The sequence below is a fragment of the Ammospiza caudacuta genome, chromosome 31 (assembly GCF_027887145.1).
Source record: "Ammospiza caudacuta isolate bAmmCau1 chromosome 31, bAmmCau1.pri, whole genome shotgun sequence".
NCBI classification, from domain to species: Eukaryota; Metazoa; Chordata; class Aves; order Passeriformes; family Passerellidae; genus Ammospiza; species Ammospiza caudacuta.
This window is the reverse complement of record NC_080623.1, coordinates 3,610,016-3,633,884: the sequence shown is the minus strand read 5'-3', so window position 1 is coordinate 3,633,884 and position 23,869 is coordinate 3,610,016. Positions and strand designations below refer to the sequence as shown.

Below are 23,869 nucleotides of genomic sequence, written 5' to 3'. Positions count from 1 at the left end.
TGTGGAGTAGGCGTGGCTTATCCTCATAGTCCCGCCCTTTCGGCGTTGTTATTGGTTAGAAGCGCAGCGCGTCGCTCGCCTATCTGCGTTCTGATTGGCTGCGCTGCGGACTTCCGGGAGCGCCGGCGGCGGCGGCGGCGCCGTGCCCGGTGAGCGCGGCGGGAGCGGCGAGCGCCCCCTGGTGGCGGGACGGGAGCGCGGCCCCGCTCCCGGTGCCGGTCCTGGTTCTGCTCCCGGTCCCGGTGGCCCCGGAGTGCCGTCCGTGCGTAGCCCCGTCCCCGCGGTCCCGTTCCCGGTGTCCCGGTGTCCCCCGCGCTCCGGTGGTGCCGGTTCCCCGCAGGGATGCTCGCGGTGTTCCGTCCCTCTCGGTGCTGCCTTCGCGTTGCCGTTCGCGGTGTCTCGTTGCTACCGTGGCGTTCCCGGTGTCCGGTGCTGGCCGGTCCCGGTGTCCCATCCCCGGTGTCCGGTCCCGGTGGTCCCGTCCCAGCGATGTCCCCGTGGGCCACCCCCGGGTCCCGCGGTCTCGGTGTCCCGGTCCCACATCCCCGGTGTCCCCTCCCGGCTGTCCCGGTCAAAGTGTTCCATCCCCGGTGTCCCGGTCCCGGTGTCGCATCCCCGGTGTCCCCTCCCGGCTGTCCCGGTGTCCCGGTGTTCCGGTCCCACATACCCGGTGTCCCATCCCGGCTGACCCGGTCCCGGTGTCGCATCCCCGGTGTCCCCTCCCGGTGTCCCGGTGTCCCGGTCCCACATCCCCGGTGTCCCCTCCCGGCTGTCCCGGCTGTCCCGGTGTCCCGGTCCCGGTGTCGCATCCCCGGTGTCCCCTCCCGGCTGTCCCGGTGTCCCGGTCCCACATCCCCGGTGTTCCATCCCCGGTGTCCCGGTCCCACATCCCGGCTGTCCCATCCCGGTCCCCGCGGGCCGGTCCCGGCGCTGCCATCGCCGGTGTCGCCCCGGTCCCCGGAGCCCTCCCTGTGCCCGGTGTCCCCTCCCCATTCCCGGTGTCGCCCCGGTGCCCAGTGTCCCCTCAGTGCCACCCGTGTCCTCACGGGGGCCGGTCCGTGTCCCCTCCTGTCCCCCCCGTGTCCCCTCGGTGCCACCCCGTGTCCCCTCAGTGTCCCCCCCGTGTCCCCTCGGTGCCACCCCATGTCCCCTCAGTGCCACCCGTGTCCCCTCGGTGCCACCCCATGTCCCCTCAGTGTCCCCTCAATGTCCCCTCAGTGCCACCCCGTGTCCCCTCAGTGTCCCCCCCGTGTCCCCTCAGTGTCCCCTCGGTGCCACCCCGTGTCCCCTCAGTGTCCCCTCAATGTCCCCTCAGGGCCACCCCATGTCCCCTCCCTGTCCCCCCCGTGTCCCCTCAGTGTCCCCTCAATGCTCTCAGTGTCCCCCGAGTGTCCCCTCAGTGTCCCCTCAGTCCCCTCCCTGTCCCCTCAGTGCCACTCCCTGTCCCTTGGGTGCCGTCCCTGTCCCCTCAGTGTCCCCTCAATGTCCCCTCAACATCCCCCATGTCCCCTCCCTGTCCCCTCAGTGTCCCCTCAGTCCCCTCCCTGTCCCCTCAGTGTCCCCTCAGGGCCACCCCATGTCCCCTCCCTGTCCCCTCAGTGTCCCCTCAATGCTCTCAGTGTCCCCCGAGTGTCCCCTCGGTGCCCTTCCTGTCCCCTCAGTCCCCTCCCTGTCCCCTCAGTGCCACCCCATGTCCCCTCCCTGTCCCCTCAGTGCCACCCCATGTCCCCTCCCTGTCCTCTCAGTGTCCCCTCAGTCCCCTCCCTGTCCCCTCGGTGCCACTCTGTGTCCCCTCAACATCCCCCGTGTCCCCTCCCTGTCCCCCCCGTGTCCCCTCAGTCCCCTCCCTGTCCCTTGGGTGCCGTCCCTGTCCCCTCAGTGTCCCCTCAGGGCCACCCCACGTCCCCTCAGTGTCCCCTCAATGTCCCCTCAGTGTCCCCTCAATGTCCCCTCAACATCCCCCATGTCCCCTCCCTGTCCCCTCAGTGTCCCCTCAATGCTCTCAGTGTCCCCTCAGTGCCACTCCCTGTCCCTTCAGTGTCCCCTTAGTGTCACCTCAGTCCCCTCCCTGCCCCCTTGGTGCCGTGTCCCCCTCAGTGTCCCCTCAGTGTCCCCCCCGTGTCCCCTCAGTGTCATTCCCTGTCCCCTCAGTGTCCCCTCAGTGTCATTCCCTGTCCCCTCAGTGTCCCCAGTGTCCCCTCAGTGTCTCCTCAGTGCCATTCCCTGTCCCTTGGGTGCCATTCCCTGTCCCCTCAGTCCCCCCATGTCCCCTCAGTGTCCCCTCAGTGTCCCCAGTGTCCCCTCAGTGTCCCCTCAGTGCCCCCATGTCCCCTCAGTGTCCCCTCAGTGCCATTCCTTGTCCCCTCAGTGCCCCTTCCTGCCCCCTTGGTGCCATTCCCTGTCCCCTCAGTGTCCCCAGTGTCCCCAATGTCCCCTCAGTGTCCCCAGTGTCCCCTCAGTGTCCCCAATGTCCCCTCAGTGTCCCCAGTGTCCCCAATGTCCCCTCAGTGTCCCCAATGTCCCCTCAGTGTCCCCAGTGTCCCCAGTGTCCCCAATGTCCCCTCAGTGTCCCCAGTGTCCCCAGTGTCCCCAGTGTCCCCTCAGTGTCCCCAATGTCCCCTCAGTGTCCCCAGTGTCCCCAGTGTCCCCAATGTCCCCTCAGTGTCCCCAGTGTCCCCAGTGTCCCCAGTGTCCCCTCAGTGTCCCCAATGTCCCCTCAGTGTCCCCAGTGTCCCCAATGTCCCCTCAGTGTCCCCAATGTCCCCCCAGCCCTGTGTCCCACCATGAGCTCCGAGACCTTGGTCAAGGACGTCAAGCCCGGCCTCAAGAACCTCAACCTGATCTTCATCGTGCTGGAGACCGGTCAGTGCCACCCTGTGACCCCTGTGACCCCGTGTGACCCCTGTGACCCCCTGTGACCCCGTGTGACCCCCTGTGACCCCTGTGACCCCGCGTGACCCCCGTGTCCCCTCAGGCCGGGTCACCAAGACCAAGGACGGCCACGAGGTCAGGACGTGCAAGGTGGCCGACAAGAGCGGCAGCATCAACATCTCGGTGTGGGACGATGTGGGGAACCTGATCCAGCCCGGGGACATCATCCGCCTCACCAAGGGGTCAGGGACACCTGGGGACACCTGGGGACACAATGGGGACACACCTGGGGACACTTCTGGGGGGATTTGGGGACATTTGGGGAACCTGATCCAGCCCGGGGACATCATCCGCCTCACCAAGGGGTCAGGGACACCTGGGACACCTGGGGACACACCTGGGGACACCTGGGGACACCTGGGGACACCTGGGGACACACCTGGGGACATTTGGGGACACCTGGGGACACCTGGGGACACACCTGGGGACACCTGGGACACCTGGGGGTGGATTTGGGGAACCTGATCCAGCCCGGGGACATCATCCGCCTCACCAAGGGGTACAGGGGACACCTGGGGACACCTGGGGACACCTGGGACACTGGAGACACACCTGGGGACACTTGGGGACACACCTGGGGACACCTGGGGACACACCTGGGGACACCTGGACACACCTGGGACACCTGAGGACACCTGGGGACACTTCTGGGGGGATTTGGGGACATTTGGGGAACCTGATCCAGCCCGGGGACATCATCCACCTCACCAAGGGGTCAGGGACACCTGGGGACACCTGGGGACACACCTGGGGACATTTGGGGACACCTGGGGACACACCTGGGGACACACCTGGGACACCTGGGGACACCTGGGGACACACCTGGGACACCTGGGGACACCTGGGGACACACCTGGGGACATTTGGGGACACCTGGGGACACCTGGGGACACACCTGGGGACAGCTGGGACACCTGGGGGTGGATTTGGGGAACCTGATCCAGCCCGGGGACATCATCCGCCTCACCAAGGGGTGAGGGACACCTGGGGACACTTGGGGACACCTGGGGACATTTGGGGACGCTTCTAGGGGGATTTGGGGACACCCAGGAGGGGATTTGGGGACATTTGGGGGTGGACAAATTCAACCTGATCCAGCCTGGGGACATCATCCGCCTCACCAAGGGGTGAGGAACACCTGGGGACACCGGGGACACCTGGGGACACTTGGGGACACACCTGGGGACGCTTGGGGAATCTTGGGGACACACCTGGGGACACCTGGGGACACACCTGGGGACACCTGGGACACCTGGGGACACACCTGGGGACACCTGGGACACCTGGGGACACACCTGGGGACACCTGGGGGTGGATTTGGGGAACCTGATCCAGCCTGGGGACATCATCCACCTCACCAATGGGTACAGGGGACACCTGGGGACACCTGGGGACACCTGGGGACAGCTGGGAGGGGATTTGGGGACATTTGGGGTGGATTTGGGGGAAAACTGGGGGAGATTTGGGCTGGATTTGGGAACAATTGGTGGGGATTTGCGGCAAATTCGTGGATGGATTTGGGGGAAATTCGGGATAATTTGGGGGAAACTTAGGGAGGATTTGGAGGAAACTTGGTGGGGATTTGGGGGAGACTTGAGGGGATAATTGAGGGAAATTTAAGGGAGATTTGGGGCAAATCTGGGGTGGATTTAGGGGAAATCCACACCCAAATATCCCCCAAATATCCCCCAAAAATTCCCCAAATCCCCCCCCAAATATCCCCCAAATCCACACCCAAATCCCCCCCTAAGTTTCCCCAAAATTCTCCCTAATTCCCCCCAAATCCTCACCAAGTTTCCCCCAAATTCTCCTGAATTCCCCCCAAATTTCCCCCAAATCCTCACCAAGTTTCCCCCAAATTCTCCCTAATTTCCCCCAAATCCACCCCCAATTTTGCCTCAAATCCTCACGAATTTCCCCCAAATCTCCCTTAAATTTTCCTCCATCCTCTCCCAAATCTGCCCCCAAAAAAATTTGGGGTAATTTGGGGGAAATCAGGGAGAATTTGGGGGAAACTTGGTGGGGATTTGGGACAGATCTGGGAGGGAATTGGGGGAAATTTAAGGGAGATTTGAGGGAAATTTGGGAGAATTTAGGGGAAATTAGGGAGAATTTGGGGAAAACTTAGCAGGGATTTGGGGGAAAATTTGGGATGGATTTGGGGGAAATTTGGGGGATATTTGGGGTGGATTTGGGAAGAATTTGGGGGAAATTAGGGAGAATTTGGGGAAAATCAGGGAGAATTTGGGGGAAATTAGGGAGAATTTGGGGAAAACTTAGCAGGGATTTGGGGGAAATTTGGAGGTGGATTTGGGGGAAAATTGGGGCGGATTTGGGAAACATTTGCGGGGATTTGGGGCAAATTTTGGGGGTGGATTTGGAGGAGACTTGGTGGGGATTTGGGGGAAATTTGGGAGAGAAGTGGGGGAAATTTAAGGGAGATTTGGGGCAAATTTGTGGGGGTTTAGGGGAAATTCGGGGGTGGATTTTGGGGGAGATTTGGGGCAATTTTGGGGATATTTGGGGTGGATTGGCTGACCCTCCCCATCCTCCTCATCCTCAGCTACGCCTCCGTCTTCAAGGGCTGCCTGACGCTCTACACCGGCCGAGGGGGGGACCTGCAGAAGATTGGGGAGTAAGGAGGGGATTTTGGGGGGCTTTTGGGGTTTTTGGGGGGTTTGTGAGGTCGGAGGGATCCCAAATTGCCTCAAATCCCCACAAATCCACCCCCAAATCCCCACCAATTTGACCCAAATCTCCCTTAAATTTCCCCCAACTATCCCCCATAATTTTCCCCCAAACCCCCACCAGGTTTCCCCCCAAATTCTCCCTGATCCCTGCCAAATTTTGCCCAAATCCACCCCAAATTTCCCCCAAATCCCCACAAATTTCCCCCCAATTCTCTCTTAAATTTCACCCAATTATCCCCCCAAACTTCCCCCAAATCCACCTCCAAATTTCCCCCAAATCCCTGCTAAGTTTTCCCATAATTCTCCCTAATTTCCCCCAAATTCTCCCAAATTGCCCTCAAATTTCCCCCAAATCCCCACAAATTTGCCTCAAATCTCCCCTAAATTTCCCCCAATTCTCTCCCAGATCTGTCCCAAATCCCCACCAAGTTTCCCCAAAATCCACCCCAAATTTCCTCCAAATCCCCACCAAGTTTCCCCCAAATTCTCCCTAATTTCCCCCAAATTTCCCCCAAATCCACCCCAAATATCCCCCAATTTTCCCCGAAATTTCCCCCAAATCCCCAGTAAGTTTCCCCCACATTCTCCCTAATTTTCCCCGCATCCTTCCCCAAATTTTCTCCCAAATCCCCACAAATTTACCCAAATTGCCCCACCAAATCCCCCCTAAATTTCTCCCAAGTTCTCCCTAATTTCCCCCAAATTGCCCCAAATTTTTCCCAAATCCACCACAAATTTGACCCAAATCTCCCTTAAATTTCCCCCAATTATTCCCCCCAAACTTCCCCCAAACCCACCTCCAAATTTCCCCCAGATCCCTGCTAAGTTTTCCCCAAATTCTCCCTAATTTCCCCCAAATTCTCCCAAATTGCCCTCAAATTTCCCCCAAATCCCCACAAATTTGCCTCAAATCTCCCTTAAATTTCCCCCAATTCTCTCCCAGATCTGTCCCAAATCCCCACCAAGTTTCCCCCAAATTCTCCCTGATTTCCCCCAAATTACCCCAAATTTTTTTGGGGGGGCAGATTTGGGAGAGAATTGGGGGAAATTTAAGGGAGATTTGGGGGAAATTCGTGAGGATTTGAGGCAAAATTGGGGGTGGATTTGGGGGAAATTAGGGAGAATTTGGGGGAAACTTGGTGAGGATTTGGGGGAAATTTGGGGGAAATTCAGGAGAATTTGGGGGAAACTTGGTGGGGATTTGGGGGAAATTTGGGGGTGGATTTGGGGGAAAATTGGGGGCAATTTGGGGGAAATTCGGGAGAATTTGGGGGAAACTTAGGGGGAATTTGGGTGTGGATTTGGGGGATATTTGGGGGTGGATTTGGGGGATTTTTGGGGGATATTTGGAGGATATTTGGGGGTGGATTTGGGGGATATTTGGAGGAAATTTGGGGGTGGATTTGGGGGATTTTTGGGGGATATTTGGAGGAAATTTGGGGGTGGATTTGGGGGATTTTTGGGGGATATTTGGAGGATATTTGGGGTTGGATTTGGGGGATATTTGGAGGAAATTTGGGGGTGGATTTGGGGGATTTTTGGGGGATATTTTGGGGGATATTTGGTGTTTCCCAAACCCCAAATCCTCTCTGTTCTCACAGGTTCTGCATGGTTTACTCTGAGGTGCCCAATTTCAGCGAGCCCAACCCCGAGTACGTGGCACAGCAGGCGCAGGGCAAGGGGGTGAGTTTGGGGGGCAAGGGGGCATCACCCCAAATCCCCATGAATTTGACACAAATCATCATTAATTTACCCTAAAATCCTCATTAATTTGCCAAAAATCCCCATGAATTTACCCCAAATCCCCACAAATTTGACTCAAATCCCCACAAATTTACCCAAATCCCGCATAAGCTCCACCCCAAATCCCCCCTAATTTCTCCCAAATTGCCCCAAATTTCCCCCAAATCCACCCCAAAATTTGCCCCGAATCTCCCCTAACTTTCCCCCAATTCTCCCCCAAATTGCCTCAAATTTCTCCCAAATCCCTCCAGATTTTTCCCAAATCCATTCTCTGAAATTTCCCCCAAATTTTCCCCAAATTTCCCCCAAATGTCTCCTGTATCCTGCCCCAAATTTCCCCATATCCCCCAATTTCCCTCAAATCTCCCCAAGTTCCCCCAAATTTCCCCCAAAATTTGCCCAAATCCCCCCCAATATCTCCCCATAATTTCCCCAAAATTTGCCCAAATCTCCCCCAATATCTCCCCGTAATTTCCCCCAAATTTCCCCAGTTTCCTTTCAACTTCCCCCAAATCCCTCCAAATTCCCCCCAAACCTCCAATTTCCCTCAAATTTACCCCAAATTCCCCAAATTCCCCCCTTTCCCCCCCCGTGTGTGACGCTCAGGTTTCTCCATCCCCCCCCAGGCCCCCCCCGACAGCTCCGCCCCGGCAGCTCCGCAGCCCCCCCCGGGCCCCCCCGCCGCCCCCCCAGGTTGGTACCGCCCCAAACCCCCCCGGTAACCCCCCCCCATCTCCCGGTACCCCCCATACCCTCCCGGTAACCCCCGGTACCCCCAAACCCCCCCCCCCCGTACCCCTCCCAATACCCCCCGGTACCCCCAAACCCCCCCCGGTAACCCCCCCCCATCTCCCGGTACCCCCATACCCTCCCGGTAACCCCCCTCCCCCCACCGTACCCCTCCCGGTACCTCCCGGTGCCCCCCCCTCATCTCTTGGTACCCCCCGAACCCCCCCGGTAACTCTCGGTACCCCCCCGGTACCCCAAACCCCCCCCCGGTAACTCCCGGTACCCCCCCGGTACCCCCAAACCCCCCCCCCGGTAACTCCCGGTACCTCCCCGGTAACCCCGATACCCCCCCGGTACCCCCAAACCCCCCCCCGGTAATTCCCGGTGCCCCCCCCGGTAACCCCGATACCCTCCCGGTACTCCCTGGTAACCCCCCCTGACCTCCCGGTACCCCCAAACCCCCCCCGGTAACTCCCGGTACCCCCAAACCCCCCCCGGTACCCCCAAACCCCCCCCCGGTAACTCCCGGTACCCCCAAACCCCCCCCCGGTAACCGCCGGTTCCCCGCAGCCCCCGAGAGCCAGAACGGGAACGGGCTGAGCCCCGGGGCCCCCCCCGCGCACCCCCCGAGCGGCCGCATCACCCGCAGCCAGCCCGGCCCGGTCAGCAACGGCAAAGAGACCCGGAGGAGCGGCAAGAGATAACGGGAACGGCACCGGGGACACCACCGGGACCCCCCCGGGACACCCCCGGTACCGCCACAGCCGGGGCACCCCCGGTTCCCCAAGCCTGTAACGGGGACGGGGTGCCCGGTGTCCCCTCGGCGTTCCCCCGGTGCCGGTCCGGATCCTCCCCACCGGGACCCCCCGGGACCCCCCCCGGTACCGCCACAACCAGGGGGTCCCCGGTTCCCCAACCCCGAAGGTCCCGGGGCCCCCCCGGTGCTGGTCTGGACCCCCCCCCGGGACCCCCCTGAGCCCCCCGGGACCCACCGGGACCCCCCGGGACCCCCCCCCCGGTACCGCCACAACCGGGGGGTCCCCGGTTTCCCCACCCCCGAAGTTCCCGGTGTCCCCTCCAATTCTCGGGGGTCCCGGGGGCTCCATCCGGTGCCCCCCCCCACATCGGGACGGGTTAATAAAGAACCGAGCTCTGCCCCCGCCTCAGCGGCTCTGCCCGGACCCCACCGGGACCTCACCGGGACCCCCCCCCCCGGTACCGCCACAACCGAGGGGTCCCCGGTTCCCCCACCCCCGAAGTTCCCGGTGTCCCCCCGGTGCTGGTCTGGACCCCCCGCGGGACCCCCCTGAGCCCCCCGGGACCCACCGGGACCCACCGGGATCTCCGGGACCTCACCGGGACCCACCGGGACCTCACCGGGACCGCCCCCCCGGTACCGCCACAACCGGGGATCCCCGCTTTCCCCACCCCCGAAGTTCCCGGTGTCCCCCCGGTGCTCGGGGGTCCCGGGGGCTCCATCCGGTGCCCCCCCCCCCCCACATCGGGACGGGTTAATAAAGAACCGGGCTCTGCCCGGACCCCTCCCCGCGGCCCCTCCCGGTACCGGGGCCGGCTGGGAGCAGCTCCGGGCTGACCCTTGGCCCCCCCCGGGTCGGGCGCGACGGGCGCGGGACGGGCGAGGGGACGGCGAGGGGACACCGGGGGGACACCGGGGGCTCAGGTGGGCACCGGAGGGGACCGGGAGGGGTCCCGGTGGACACGGAAGGGGTCCCGGTGCTGGGGGGAGCAGCCACACCGCGCTGGGGGGGCTCCGGTGAGGGTCAGGACCCCCGTGGGCTCCGGGGAGGGGTCCCCGTGGGCACGGGAAGGGGCCCGGTGGGCTCAAGCGGGCACCGGAGGGGTCCCGGTGGCCACGGGAGGGGTCCCACGGGTGGGGGAGTGCAGCCAAACCGGGCGGGGGGGGCTCCGGTAAGGGTGGAGACCCCCGTGGGCTCTGGGGAGGGGTCCCGGTGGGCACGGGAGGGGGCACGAGAGGGGTCCCGGTTGGCACCGGAGGGGTCCCGGTGCTCGGGGGGCGCAGCCAAATCGGACTGGGGGGGGGGGGGGGGGCTCCGGTGATGGCGGGGACCCCGGGAACGAGGGGGGGGCACCGGGGCGGCTCCTGCGGGGATTTCCCGGTGCCGCGGCGTGGCCGGGCCGCGCACGTGGAGCGGGAGGGGGGGGGGGGGGTGCGGCCTTCCCGGTTCTCCGGTTCCCCCTCCCGGTGCCGGGCTGGGGGCTGGGGGGGGTCGCACCGGTTTTATTTTTGATTTTTTATCTCGGTCCCGGTGAAACATTAACTCCCCCTAAACCCGCGCCCGTTGCAAAACCGGCGCCTCAAGGCCGAGGGTCACCGGCTGTGTCCCCCCGGTGCGGTCCCGGTGACCCCCAAATCCCACCCCAAACCCACCCGGGGGGGGGGCACAACAACCGCGTACCCCCCAAATCCCCCCAAATCCCCCCAAAATCCCGGTCCCCGGGGTGTCCCCGGTGCCACCGCGCGTGTTCCCGGAGGTGCCGCCTGTCGCTTTCCCCACGCTCGGGCTGGAGTGACCCCAAAACCGCGCTGTCCCCCCCTCCCTGGTGGTCCCTGTGACCCCCAAATCCCGCCCCAAACCCACCTGGGGGCACATAACAACCGTGTACCCCCAAAATCCCCCAGAATCCCCCCAAAATCCCCGTCCCCGGGGTGTCCCCGGTGCCGCCGCACGTGTCCCGGGAGGTGACCCTGGTGCCGCCTGTCGCTTTCCCCACGCTCGGGCGACATCGCAGGGGACCCCAAAATCGCTCTGTGCCCCCCCCCGCGTGCTCCCCGTGACCCCCAAATCCCACAGGGGTGGCGGGGAGGGGGCACAACAACCGCGTACCCCCCAAATCCCCCCAAAATCCCCCAAAATCTCGGTCCCCCAGGTGTCCCCGGTGCCACCGCACGTGTCCCGGGAGGTGACCCTGGTGCCGCCTGTCGCTTTCCCCGCGCTCGGGCGACATCGCAGGGGACCCCAAAATCGCTCTGTGCCCCCCCCCCCCCCCCGTGTGCTCCCCGTGACCCCCAAATCCCCCCCCAAATCCCCCCCAAATCTCCCTCCCGGGAGGTGTCCCCAAGCCCCGGTGCCACCGCACGTGTCCCGGTGCCGCCTGTCGCTTTCCCCACGACGCTCGGGCGACGTCGCAAGGGATCCCCTTGCGCTGGGGTGACCCCAAAATCGCTCTGTGCCCCCTTTCCCAGCTCCAGACCCGGCCCCATGCGCCGCCCTGGCCCCGCTGCTGCCGCTGCTCGTTCTGGGGGCCGGGGGCGCTCCGGGCAGGGCTTCCCCACCCGCCCTGGAGTGACCCCAAAATCGCTCTGCGCCCCCTCCGTGTGCTCGCCGTGACCCCCAAATTGCACAGGGGTGCACAATAACCGTGTGCCCCCCAAATCCCCCCCAATTCCCGCTCCTCGGGGCTGTCCCCGGTGCCGCCGCACGTGTCCCGGGAGGTGACCCTGGTGCCGCCTGTCGCTTTCCCCACGCTCGGGCGACATCGCAGGGGACCCCAAAATCGCTCTGTGCCCCCTTTCCCAGCTCCAGACCCGGCCCCATGCGCCGCCCTGGGCTCCTCCTGGCCCCGCTGCTGCCGCTGCTCGTTCTGGGGGCCGGGGGCGCTCCGGGCCCCGCGGGGACCCCGGGGCGGCTCCCGGAGGACGCGGAGCAGGAGCACGGCTATTACCTGCGGCAGCTGTTCGGTGCCTACGGCGAGAACGGCACGCTGCCCTCCGAGGGGCTGGCGCGGCTGCTGGGCAGCCTCGGGCTGGGCAGGGTGCAGGTGGTGCAGATCCAGCACGAGGAGCTCGGCCATGGCCACGTCAGCCACCTGGACCTGCTGGAGGTGCAGCAGGACAAGCACCGGCACCGGCACCCGGTGTGGGAGCACGGCGGGGAAACGGCTCCGAGCGCCGGCGGGACCCTCAGGTAACCATGAGACCCTTATGGTACTGGTGAAACCCCTCAGGTAGCGGTGAGACCCCTCAGGTACCGGGGGAACGCCTCAGGTACCGGGGGAACCCCTCAGGTAATGGGGGAACCTTCAGGTAATGGGGGAACCCTCAAGTAATGGGGGAACCCCTCAGGTACCGATGGGACCCCTCAGGTACCGGGGAGAACACTTCAGGTAATGGGGGAACCCTCAGATACCGGGGGGAACCCCTCAGGTACCGATGGGACCCCTCACGTAACGGGGGAACCCCTCAGGTACCGATGGGATCCCTCAGACACCGGGGGAACCCCTCAGGTACAGGGGGAACCCCTCAGGTACCGGGGGAACGCCTCAGGTAACGGGGGAACCCTCAGGTACCGATGGGACCCCTCAGGTAACGGGGGAACGCCTCAGGTACCGGTGGGACCCCTCAGGTAACGGGGGAACCCTCAGGTACCGATGGGACCCATCAGGTACCGATGGGACCCCTCAGGCACCGGGGGAACGCCTCAGGCACCGGGGGAATCCCTCAGGTAACGGGGGAACGCCTCAGGTACCGGGGGAACCCCTCAGGTAACGGGGGAACCCCTCAGGTACCGGTGGGACCCCTCAGGTACCGAGGGAACCCCTCAGGTACCGGGGGAACCCCTCAGGTACCGGGGGGTTCCATCCCCGAGGGGCTGCGCTGGGCAAGGGAGAGCTCAGCGCAGGAACGGGAACGGGAGCGGGAACGGGAACAGGAACGGGGACGGGAATGGGAGTGGGGAACGGGGACGGGAACGGGGATGGATTCGGGAACGGGGACGGGAACGGAAACGGCGCAAGGTAACAGGAGCAGGGATGGGAACGGCAACGGGAACGGGAACAGAGCTGACGATCCGTTGACCTCAGCACCCCCATTTCTCGCAGCCCCCCGCCCTCCCAGACGCCGAGCTGGCCCCAGCCGGTGCCCACCGAGCCCCCCGGTGCCGCGGGGGTCCCCCGGGGCTACCGGCCCACCCTCAGCCTGCTGGGGAGGGTGCTGGGCTTGGAGCACTCCAGCGCCGACCACCCGCACGACGATGTGAGCGGGGCCGGGGGGGGTCGCGCTGTGCCGCGTTCCGGGGGTCTGGGGGCTCCCGCAGCTCAGCCCGAGCCCCCCGCCCGCAGTGCCTGAACGTGACGCAGCTGCTGGGGAATTTCGGGCTGGACTCGGTGGCGCAGCTGACACCGGAGCAGTTCACGCTGCTCTGCCCGGCGCTGCTCTACCAGATCGACAGCCGCGTCTGCATCCGGCACCGCGATGAGGTGACGCTGCCACCCCCGGGGGGGGCCCTGTGGCCAGGTAACCCCAGCCCGGGGCTCCGAGCCGGCCCCCGGCCCCACCTCCCCCGTCCCTGGGGTCCCCGAGGTTGTCCCCGGGTCCTGCAACCCCGGGGGTCCCCCTGTCCTGACCCTGACCCAGGTCCCCGTCCCCGTTTTGAGGTGGGGTCGTCCATCCTTGCAGCCCCAAGGCGCCCCCATTCTCCACTCGCTTCCTTGTGTACCCCCGGCCCCCCATTCCCGATCCTGGGGTTTCCATCCCTGGGGTCTCTCCCTAAATCCTTGGGATCTCCATCCCTGGGACCCCCATTCCCCCATCCCTGAGTTCCCCATCCCGGGGTCCCCATCCCCACATCCCTGGGGTCTCTGTCCCTAAATGCCTGGGATTCCCATCCCTGGGGTCCTCATTCCCACATCCCTGGGGTCCCCATTTCCGGGATCCCCATTCCCAAATCCCTGGGGTCCCTAAATCCCTGAGGTCCCCATCCCTGGGGTTCTCGTCCCTGGGGGTCCCATTCCCACATCCCTGGGGTCTCCATCTTTGCAATCCCCATCCCTGAAGTCTCTGTCACTAAATCCTTGGGGTCTTCATCCCTGGGACCCCCATTCTGCCACCCTGGGGTCCCCATTTCTGGGATCCCCATTCCCTCATCCCTGGGGTCCCTGTCCCTAAATCCCTGGGGTTTCCATCCTTGGGGTCCCTGTCCCTAAATCCCTGGGGTTTCCATCCTTGGGGTCCCTGTCCCTAAATCCCTGGGGTTTCCATCCTTGGGGTCCCTGTCCCTAAATCCCTGGGGTTTCCATTCTTGGGGTCCCTGTCCCTAAATCCCTGGGGTTTCCATTCTTGGGGTCCCTGTCCCTAAATCCCTGGGGTTTCCATCCTTGGGGTCCCCATCCCGACCTCCCTGGGATCCCCATTCCCCCATCTCCACGTTCCCCATCCCCACATCCGCGGGGTCCCCATCCCTGAGTTCCCCACCTCGGGATCCCCATCCCCACCTCCCTCGGGACCCCCATTCCCCCATCCCGGGGGATCCCCATTCCCCCATCCCTGGGGTCTCTGTCCCTAAATCCCTGCATCCCCCACCCCTGGATCCCCATCCCCACCTCCCTGGGGTCCCCATTCTGCCATTCCCTGGATCCCCATCCCCACCTCCCCGAGCCCCCTCCGGGTGCCCGGTCCGTGCCGTGCCCTGACGGTGCCCGCAGCTCTGGGCTGGGCGCTGCTGGCCGTGCTCTCGGTGAGCCTCCCGTCCGTCCTGGCCGTGCTGCTGCTCCCGCTGCGCGCCCGCGGCTCCTTCCGCTCGCTCCTCGCCTTCCTGGTGGCGCTGGCCGTGGGGACGCTCTGCGGGGACGCGCTGCTGCACCTCTGGCCGCACGTAGGTCCCGGGGGTGGCACCGCGGGCACGGCTTTACCCCTGTCCTTGTGCGCCTCTCCTCCATCCGTGCCCATCTCTATCCCAATTCCCGTGTCCGCCCCTGTCCCCGTTCCCTGTCCTCCGTCCCCGTTCCCGTCCCCATCCCCATCCCCGTCCCTATCCTCGCTCCCGTTCCCGTTCCCGTCCCCGTTCCCATTCCCGTTCCCGTTCCCATCCCCGTCCCCATCCCCGTTCCCGTTCCCGTTCCCGTCCCCATCCCCATTCCCGTTCCCGTTCCCATCCCCGTTCCCGTTCCCGTTCCCGTCCCCATCCCCATTCCCGTTCCCGTTCCCGTTCCCATCCCCGTTCTCGTTCCCGTTCCCGCTCCCGCTCCCCTTCCCATTCCCGTCCCCATTCCCGTTCCCGCTCCCGTTCCCATTCCCGTTCCCGTTCCCATCCCCGTTCCCGTTCCCATCCCCGTTCCCGCTCCCATCCCCATTCCCGTTCCCGTCCCCATTCCCATTCCCATTCCCGTTCCCGTTCCCATCCCCGTTCCCGTTCCCGCTCCCGCTCCCCTTCCCATTCCCGTTCCCATTCCCGCTCCCGCTCCCGTTCCCGCTCCCGCTCCCGTTCCCGTCCCCATTCCCGTTCCCGCCCGCTCTCCAGGCTCAGGGGAGGCACCCGGAGGCTCCGGGGGACCCGAGCCCGGCGGTGCTGCAGGGGCTGGCGGTGCTGGGCGGCATCTACGCGCTCTTCGTGCTGGAGCTGCTGCTGGCGATGCTGCGGCGCCGCCGGGAGGCCACGGTGAGCGCGGGACGCCGGGCGGGCACCGGGCGGGCACCGGGAGGGCACCGGGAGGGCACCGGGGCCGGCTCCGCACAAAACGCCTCCGTTTTCCCCAGGGACACTCCCATGGAGAGACCCCCGGCCTGGCACCGTCACGGGCAGGTACGACCCCCCCCGCACCCCTCACCGGAGCCCCGGCACCGGCACCGGCACCCACCGGAGCCCCGGACCCACCGTGCCCGTCCCGCCGCAGGCACCGAGCTGCGGCCGCTGGCGGCACCGGAGGCGGAGCTGGAGCCGAGACCCCCGGGACCCCCCCACGGGCACTCGCACGGCCCCGCGCTGCCCCCCGGGCCCGGTGCCACCGACATCGTGTGGATGGTGGTGCTGGGGGACGGCGTGCACAACCTGAGCGACGGGCTGGCCATCGGTGAGACCGGGAACGGGACCGGGAAACGGCAACGGGGCAGGGGATGGGGACGGGAACGGGAACGGGAACGGGAACGGGAACTGGGGACGGGAACGGCAACGGGAACTGGGGACGGGAACGGGAGCGGGGACGGGAACGGGAACTGGGGACGGGAACGGGAGCGGGGACGGGAGCGGGGACGGCGTGCACAACCTGAGCGACGGGCTGGCCATCGGTGAGACCGGGACCGGGAAACGGGAACGGGGCAGGGGATGGGGAGGGGGACGGGAACGGGAACGGGAATGGGAACGGGAATGGGGATGAAAACAGGGACGAGGACCGGAACGGGGACGGACACAGGGAGGGGAACGGGGATGGGGATGGGGACGGGAACGGGAACGGGAACGGGAACGGGGACAGGAATGGGAGCAGGAACGGGAGCGGGAACGGGAACGGGAACGGGAACGGGAACGGGGACAGGGATGGGAACGGGAACGGGGACGGGAACGGGAACGGGGACGGGAACGGGGAGGGAAAGGGGATGGGGATGGAGGAGACGCGCACAAGGACAGGGGGAAGAGGTTTCCTCAGGGACAGAAGGATGTGGGGGACAGGGGTGCATTAGGACAGGGGGACGGGAGGACAGGAGTGCATCGGGGCAGGGGGACGGAGGGACAGGGGGACAGAGGGACAGGGGGACAGAGGGACAGGGGCAGCAGGGGGACAGAGGGACAGGGGGACAGAGGGACAGGGGCAGCAGGGGGACAGAGGGACAGGGGGACAGAGGGACAGGGGGACAGAGGGACAGGGGCAGCAGGGGGACAGAGGGACAGGGGGACAGAGGGACAGGGGGACAGAGGGACAGGGGCAGCAGGGCCACAGCGGGCGAGGTCCCCTCTCCCTCGGCAGGCGCCGCCTTCTCGCACGGCCTCTCCAGCGGGCTCAGCACCGCGCTGGCCGTGCTCTGCCACGAGCTGCCCCACGAGCTGGGTGAGTGCCCGCGCCCCGCCCTGTCCCCTCCCCGAGCTGGGTGGGGACACCCCGAAACCTCCGGTGCCATCCCCGGTGCCACCTCCCTGAGCCCCTCGGTGCCACCCTCGATGCCGCCCCCCTGACCCCCTCGGTGCCATTCCCCTGACCCCCCCGGTGCCATTCTCCGGTGCCACCCCGGTGCCGCTCCTCTGACCCCCCAGTGCCACCCCCCGGTGCCACCCCTGCCACAATCCCAGAGCCTCTGTGAGCCCCCCCGGACATCCCTTGTGAGACCCCCGGACACCCCCAAACCCTCCATGACACCCCCAGACACCCCCAGACACCCCTGTGAAAGCCTCTGTGACACCCCCAGACTCTCTGTGAGACCCCTGGACACCCCCAGAACCTTTCCGAGACCTCCAGACACCCCCAAACCCCTTGTGAGACCCCCGGACACACCCAAATCCATTGTGAGACCCCCAGACACACCCCAGAGCCCCCGTGAGACCCCCCCAGACCCTCTGTGAGACCCCCGGACACCCCCAAACCCTCCACGACACCCTCAGACACCCCCAAACCCCCCGTGAGACCCCCAAACCCCCACAAGACCCCCCCCGGACACCCCCAAACCCTCCATGAGACCCCCAAACCCCCCACAAGACCCCCCCCCCGGACACCCCCAAACCCCCCGTGAGACCCCCAGACCCCCCACAAGACCCCCCCCCGGACACCCCCAAACCCCCTCAGACACCCCCAAACCCTCCATGAGACTGCCCCAGACCCTCTGTGAGAACCCCCGGACACCCCCAAACCCCCTCTGACCGCCCCAGTGCCACCCCCCCGAACCCCCCGGTGCCAGCCCCGATGCCAGTCCCGGTGCCAGTCCCGGTGCCCGCCGCGGTGCCCGCAGGTGACCTGGCGCTGCTGCTGCGGGCGGGCGCTGCCCCGCGCTCGCTGCTGCTCCTCTCGCTGCTCTCGGCGCTGCTCTCCTGCCTGGCCGCGGGGGCCGGGGTCGCCCTGGGCCGCAGCGGGACCCCCCTCGCCCCCTGGCTGCTCGCGGCCACCGCCGGCGTCTTCCTCTACGTGGCCCTGGCCGACATGGTGAGGGGGCTCTGAGGGGATTCGGGGGCTCTGAGGGGATTCGGGGGGTCTGAGGGGGATTCGGGGGGTCTGAGGGGGTTTTGAGGGGTCTGAGGGGATTCGGGGGGTCTGAGGGGGTTTTGGGGGCTCTGAGGGGGTTTTGAGGGGGTCTGAGGGGGTTTTGGGGGGGTCTGAGGGGGTTTTGGGGGCTCTGAGGGGGTTTTGGGGGGTCTGGGGGTTTTGGGGGTGTCTGAGGGGGTTTTGGGGGCTCTGAGGGGCTTTCGGGGGGTCTGAGGGGGTTTTGAGGGGTCTGAGGGGGTTTCGGGGGTGTCTGAGGGGGTTTTGGGGGGCTCTGAGGGGATTCGGGGGGTCCGAGGGGGTTTCGGGGGGTCTGAAGGGGTTTTGGGGGTGTCTGAGGGGGTTTTGGGGTGTCTGAGGGGGTTTCGGGGGTGTCTGAGGGGGTTTTGGGGGCTCTGAGGGGGTTTTGGGGGGTCTGAGGGGATTCGGGGGGTCTGAGGGGGTTTTGAGGGGTCTGAGGGGGTTTTGGGGGTGTCTGAGGGGGTTTTGGGGGGCTCTGAGGGGATTCGGGGGGTCCGAGGGGGTTTCGGGGGGTCTGAAGGGGTTTTGGGGGCTCTGAGGGGCTTTCGGGGGGTCTGAGGGGATTCGGGGGATCTGAGGGGCTTTCGGGGGGTCTGAGGGGGATTCGGGGGGTCTGAGGGGGTTTTGGGGGGGTCTGAGGGGGTTTTGGGGGCTCTGAGGGGGTTTCGGGGGGTCTGAGGGGGTTTTGAGGGGTCTGAGGGGGATTCGGGGGGTCTGAGGGGGTTTTGAGGGGTCTGAGGGGGTTTTGGGGGGTCTGAGGGGGTTTCGGGGGGTCTGAGGGGGTTTTGGGGGTGTCTGAGGGGGTTTTGGGGGTGTCTGAAGGGGTTTTGGGGGTGTCTGAGGGGGTTTTGGGGTGTCTGAGGGGGTTTCGGGGGTGTCTGAGGGGGTTTTGGGGGCTCTGAGGGGGTTTTGGGGGGTCTGAGGGGATTCGGGGGGTCTGAGGGGGTTTTGAGGGGTCTGAGGGGGTTTTGGGGGTGTCTGAGGGGGTTTTGGGGGGCTCTGAGGGGATTCGGGGGGTCCGAGGGGGTTTCGGGGGGTCTGAAGGGGTTTTGGGGGCTCTGAGGGGCTTTCGGGGGGTCTGAGGGGATTCGGGGGATCTGAGGGGCTTTCGGGGGGTCTGAGGGGGATTCGGGGGGTCTGAGGGGGTTTTGGGGGGGTCTGAGGGGGTTTTGGGGGCTCTGAGGGGGTTTCGGGGGGTCTGAGGGGGTTTTGAGGGGTCTGAGGGGGATTCGGGGGGTCTGAGGGGGTTTTGAGGGGTCTGAGGGGGTTTCGGGGGTGTCTGAGGGGGTTTTGGGGGGCTCTGAGGGGATTCGGGGGGTCCGAGGGGGTTTCGGGGGGTCTGAAGGGGTTTTGGGGGCTCTGAGGGGGTTTTGGGGGGTCTGAGGGGCTTTCGGGGGGTCTGAGGGGATTCGGGGGATCTGAGGGGCTTTCGGGGGGTCTGAGGGGGTTTTGGGGGGGTCTGAGGGGGTTTTGGGGGCTCTGAGGGGGTTTCGGGGGGTCTGAGGGGGTTTTGAGGGGTCTGAGGGGGATTCGGGGGGTCTGAGGGGGTTTTGAGGGGTCTGAGGGGGATTCGGGGGGTCTGAGGGGGTTTTGAGGGGTCTGAGGGGGTTTTGGGGGAGTCTGAGGGGGTTTTGGGGGGGTCTGAGGGGGTTTTGGGGGCTCTGAGGGGATTCGGGGGCTCTGAGGGGGTTTTGGGGGTGTCTGGGGGGAGATTTAGGGGTGTCCGGGGGGTCTCACAATGGATTTGAGGGTGTCTGGGGGTCTCACAGAGGGTCTGGGGGAGTCTCATGGAGGGTTTGGGGGTGTCTGGGTGTGGTCTTGTGTGGGGTTTGGGGAGTCTGAGGGGGTTTTGGGGGGTCTGAGGGGGTTTCGGGGGGTCTGAGGGGGTTTTGGGGGCTCTGAGGGGGTTTGGGGGCTCTCCGGGGGTCTCACAATGGATTTGAGGGTGTCTGGGGGAAGGGGGAGGGGTCTTGTGGGGGGTTTGGGGGTGTCCAGGGGGTCTGGGACGTTTGAGGGTGTCCGGGGGGGTCTCACAAGGGGTCTGGGGGAGTCTCATGGAGGGTTTGGGGGTGTCTGGGGGGGGGTCTCATGGGGGCTCTGGGGAGTGTCCGGGGGTCTCACAATGGATTTGAGGGTGTCCGGGGGTCTCACAGGGGGTCTGGAGGTGTCCAGGGGTCTCATGGAAGGTTTGAGGGTGTCCGGGCGGAAGGGGGGGGGTCTGAGAGGATTTTGGGGTGTCTGGGGGGGTCCCACATGGGTTTGAGGGTGTCCCGGGGGGTCTCACGGGGGATCTGTGGGGTTTGAAGGTGTCTGGGGGGGGATTTGGGGGTGTCTGGGGGTCTCACAGGGGGATTTGGGGGTGTCCGGGGGGTCTCACAATGGATTTGAGGGTGTCTGGGGGTCTCACAAGGGGTCTGGTGGTGTCTCATGGAAGGTTTGGGGGTGTCTGGGCGGGGTCTTGTGGGGGGTTTGGGGGTCTCACGGGGGGTTTGGGGGTGTCTGAGGGTGTCGTGGAGGGTTTGGGGGTGTCCGGGGGTCTCACAGAGGGTCTGGGGGAGTCTCATGGAGGGTTTGGGGGTGTCTGGGGGTCTCATGGGGGCTCTGGGGGGTGTCTGGGGGTCTCACAATGGATTTGAGGGTGTCCGGGGGTCTCACAAGGGGTTTGGGGGTGTCCGGGGGTCTCACGGGGGCTCTGTGGGCCTTGGGGGATGTCTGGGTGGTCTGAGGGGATTGGGGATGTTTGGGGGGGGGGGGGGGGGTCTCATGTAGGATTTGAGGGTGTCCGGGGGTCTCACAGGGCTTTGGGGGTGCCCAGGGGATTTGAGGGTGTCCGGGGGTCTCACGGAGCCCCCTCCCCGCTCTCCCGCAGCTCCCCGAGGCTCTGCGCGGCTCCGCCGAGGGCACCTGGGGCCGCTTCGCGCTGCAGAACGCGGGGTTCCTGCTGGGCGCGGGCATCATGCTGGGCATCGCCCTGGCCGAGGGGCACCTGCGCTCCTGGCTGCAGCCCTGAGGGACCCCGGGACGCCCCCCGGGACCCTCCCCAGGGTTGGATTTGCCCCCTCCTCAAGAAGCCCCGGGGGTTTCGCGGTGCCGGAGCAGCCCCAGGGAGGGGACTCGGGGTCCCCGCGTTGTCCCCCGGGGGTCACGGGCGGCTCCGGGGCTGGGTCCGAACCCCCTGAACCCGAATTTCCCCAGAGGACCCAAACCCGAACCCCCTGAACCCAAATTTCCCCTGGAGAACCCGAACCCGAACCCCCTGAACCCGAATTTCCCCGGGAGGACCCAAACCCGAACCCCCTGAACCCGAATTTCCCCTGGAGAACCCGAACCCCCTGAACCCGAATTTCCCCCGAGGACCCAAACCCCCTGAACCCGAATTTCCCCTGGAGAACCCGAACCCGAACCCCCTGAACCCCGCGAGGAGCTGAGGAAGAGGAAGGACCCCCGAGCACGAGGTTGAATGAACAAAACTGAGCCAGAGCTGCAATAAAAAGAGGATTTGGTCACAGTTTCAGGGTAGAAAGAGATAAATTCTGAATGGTTTGGCTTTTTTTTTTTGGGGGGTTTGTTTTGTTTTTTTTTTTTTTTTTCCCCAGGATTCTGGGATCTCTCAGGGGAGTCTGGGACCCCTCAAGGTTTTGGGACCCCTCAAGATTCTGGGACCCCTCAAGGTTTTGGGAGCCTTCAAAATTCTGGGACTCCTCACAGTTTTGGGACCCCTCAAGGTTCTGGAACCCCTCAAGGTTCTGGAATCCCTCAAGGTTTTAGGACCCCTCAATGTTCAGGGACCTCTCAAAGTTCTGGGGGGGTCTGGGACCCCTCAAAGTTCTGGGACTCTTCACAATTTTGGGACTCCTCAAGATTCTGGGACCCCTAAAGGTTTTGGGACCTCTTGGGGGGGTCTGGAACCCCTCAAGATTCTGGGACCCCTCAAAGTTCTGGGACCCCTCAAAGTTCTGGGACTCCTCCTCACAGTTCTGGGACCCCTCAAAGTTTTGGGACCCTTCAAGATTTTGGGACACCTCAAGGTTTTGGGACCTCTCAAGATTCTGGGACCCCTCAAAGTTCTGGGACCCCTCAAAATTCTGGGACCCTTTGAAGTTCTGGGAGTCCTCAAGATTTTGCACACCTCACAATTCTGGGACCCCTCAAAGTTCTCGGATCACTCAAGGTTCTGGGACCCCCCCCAAGATTCTGAGACCCCTCAAAGTTTGGGACCTCTCAAAGTTCTGGGATCTCCCCAAGGTTTTGGGACCCCTCAAGATTCTGGGACCCCTCAGGGTCTGGGATCCCTCAAAGATCTGGGACCCCTTGGGGGGGTCTGGAACTCCTCAGGATTCTGTAACCCTTCAAGTTTTTGGGACACCCCAAGATTTTGGGATCCCTCACAGTTCTGGAATTCCTCAAGGTTTTGGGACCCCTCAAGGTTTGGGATCCCTCAAAGTTTTGGAACCCTTCAAAGTTTTGGGACCCTTCAAGATTTTAGGACCTCTCAAGACTCTGGGACCCCTCAAGATTTTGGAACCCCTCAAAATTCTGGGACCCCTCAAAGTTCTGGAACCCCTCAAAGTTCTGAGACCCCTCAAAATTCTGGAACCCCTCAGGATTCTGGGACCCCTCAATGTTCATGGACCTCTCAAAGTTCTGGGGGCGTCTGGGACCCCTCAAAGTTCTGGGACTCTTCAAGGTTTTGGGACCCCTCAAGATTTTGGGACCCCTCAAGGTTTTTGAGACCCCCTCAAAGTTCTGGAACCCCCCCCCCCCCCCCCTCAAGGTTCTTGAATCCCTCAGGATTTTGAGACCTCCCCAAGGTTTTGGGACCTCTCAAAGTTCTGGAACCCCTCAAGGATTTGGGACCCCCCTCAAATTTCTGGGACTCCTCACAATTCTGGGACCCCTCAAGATTTTGGGATCCCTCAAAGTTCTGGAACTCCTCAAGATTCTGGGATCCCTCAAGGTTTTGGGACCCCTCAAGATTCCAGGACCCCTCAGGATTTTTGGGACCCCTCAGGGAGGTCTGGGATCCCTCAAGGTTTTGGGACGCCCTCAAGATTTTGGGATCCTTCAAGGTTCTGAGACTCCTCCGGGAGGTCCAGAACCCCTCAAGATTCTGGGACACCTCAAGATTCTGTGACCCCACCCCCCCACCAAGATTTTGGGGCCCTCTCAAATTTTTGGGACTCCTCAAGACTCTGGGACCCCTCACAATTCTGGGACCCCTCAAGGTTTTGGGACCCCTCAAAATTTTGGGACCTCTCAAGGTTTTGGGACCCCTCAAGGTTTTGGGACCTCTCAAAGTTCTGTAACCCCTAAAGATTTTGGGACCTCTCAAGGTTTTGGGACCCCTCAAGGTTCTGGGACCCCTCAAGGTTCTGGGACCTCTCAAGGTTTTGGGACGTCTCAAAGTTCTGTAACCCCTAAAGATTTTGGGGCCCCTCAAGATTTTGGGACCCCTCAAGATTTTGGGACCCTTCAAGGTTCTGTAACCCCTAAAGATTCTGGGATCCCTCAAGGTTCTGGGACCCCTCAAGGTTTTGGGACCCCTCAAGGTTTTGGGACCTCTCAAGGTTTTGGGACCCCTCAAGGTTCTGGGACCTCTCAAGGGCCAGGGACCCCTCAAGATTTTGGGACCCCTCAATGTTCAGGGACCTCTCAAAGTTCTGTGGGCGTCTGGGACCCCTCAAAGTTCTGGGACTCTTCAAGGTTTTGGGACCCCTCAAGGTTTTGGGACCCCTCAAGGTTTTTGAGACCCCCTCAAAGTTCTGGAACCCCTCAAGGTTCTTGAATCCCTCAGGATTTTGAGACTTCCCCAAGGTTTT

The 23,869-nt window shown here is 64.2% G+C and overlaps 2 protein-coding genes across 3 annotated transcripts; both read left to right on the top strand.

The window, feature by feature from the left end:
* Nucleotides 1-128: 128 nt before the first annotated feature.
* NABP2 (nucleic acid binding protein 2) lies at nucleotides 129-9,164 on the top strand. Of its 2 annotated transcripts, none has more exons than XM_058822117.1 (7): nucleotides 129-262; nucleotides 2,770-2,862; nucleotides 2,975-3,113; nucleotides 5,495-5,566; nucleotides 7,223-7,304; nucleotides 7,991-8,057; nucleotides 8,664-9,164. In XM_058822117.1, the coding sequence occupies exons 2-7, from the start codon at nucleotides 2,784-2,786 to the stop codon at nucleotides 8,795-8,797; spliced, it is 573 nt and encodes a 190-aa protein (XP_058678100.1). In that variant the 5' UTR covers nucleotides 129-262; nucleotides 2,770-2,783; the 3' UTR covers nucleotides 8,798-9,164. The 2 variants fall into 2 exon arrangements, with proteins under 2 accessions (XP_058678100.1, XP_058678101.1); XM_058822118.1 differs by having other exon boundaries at nucleotides 135-149.
* Nucleotides 9,165-11,669: 2,505 nt separating this feature from the next.
* Nucleotides 11,670-21,060, top strand: SLC39A5 (solute carrier family 39 member 5). Its single transcript, XM_058821996.1, has 10 exons — nucleotides 11,670-12,040; nucleotides 12,380-12,458; nucleotides 12,658-12,869; nucleotides 12,954-13,107; nucleotides 13,194-13,368; nucleotides 14,556-14,725; nucleotides 15,371-15,920; nucleotides 16,809-16,889; nucleotides 17,782-17,972; nucleotides 20,920-21,060. The coding sequence occupies exons 1-10, from the start codon at nucleotides 11,670-11,672 to the stop codon at nucleotides 21,058-21,060; spliced, it is 2,124 nt and encodes a 707-aa protein (XP_058677979.1).
* Nucleotides 21,061-23,869: the final 2,809 nt, after the last annotated feature.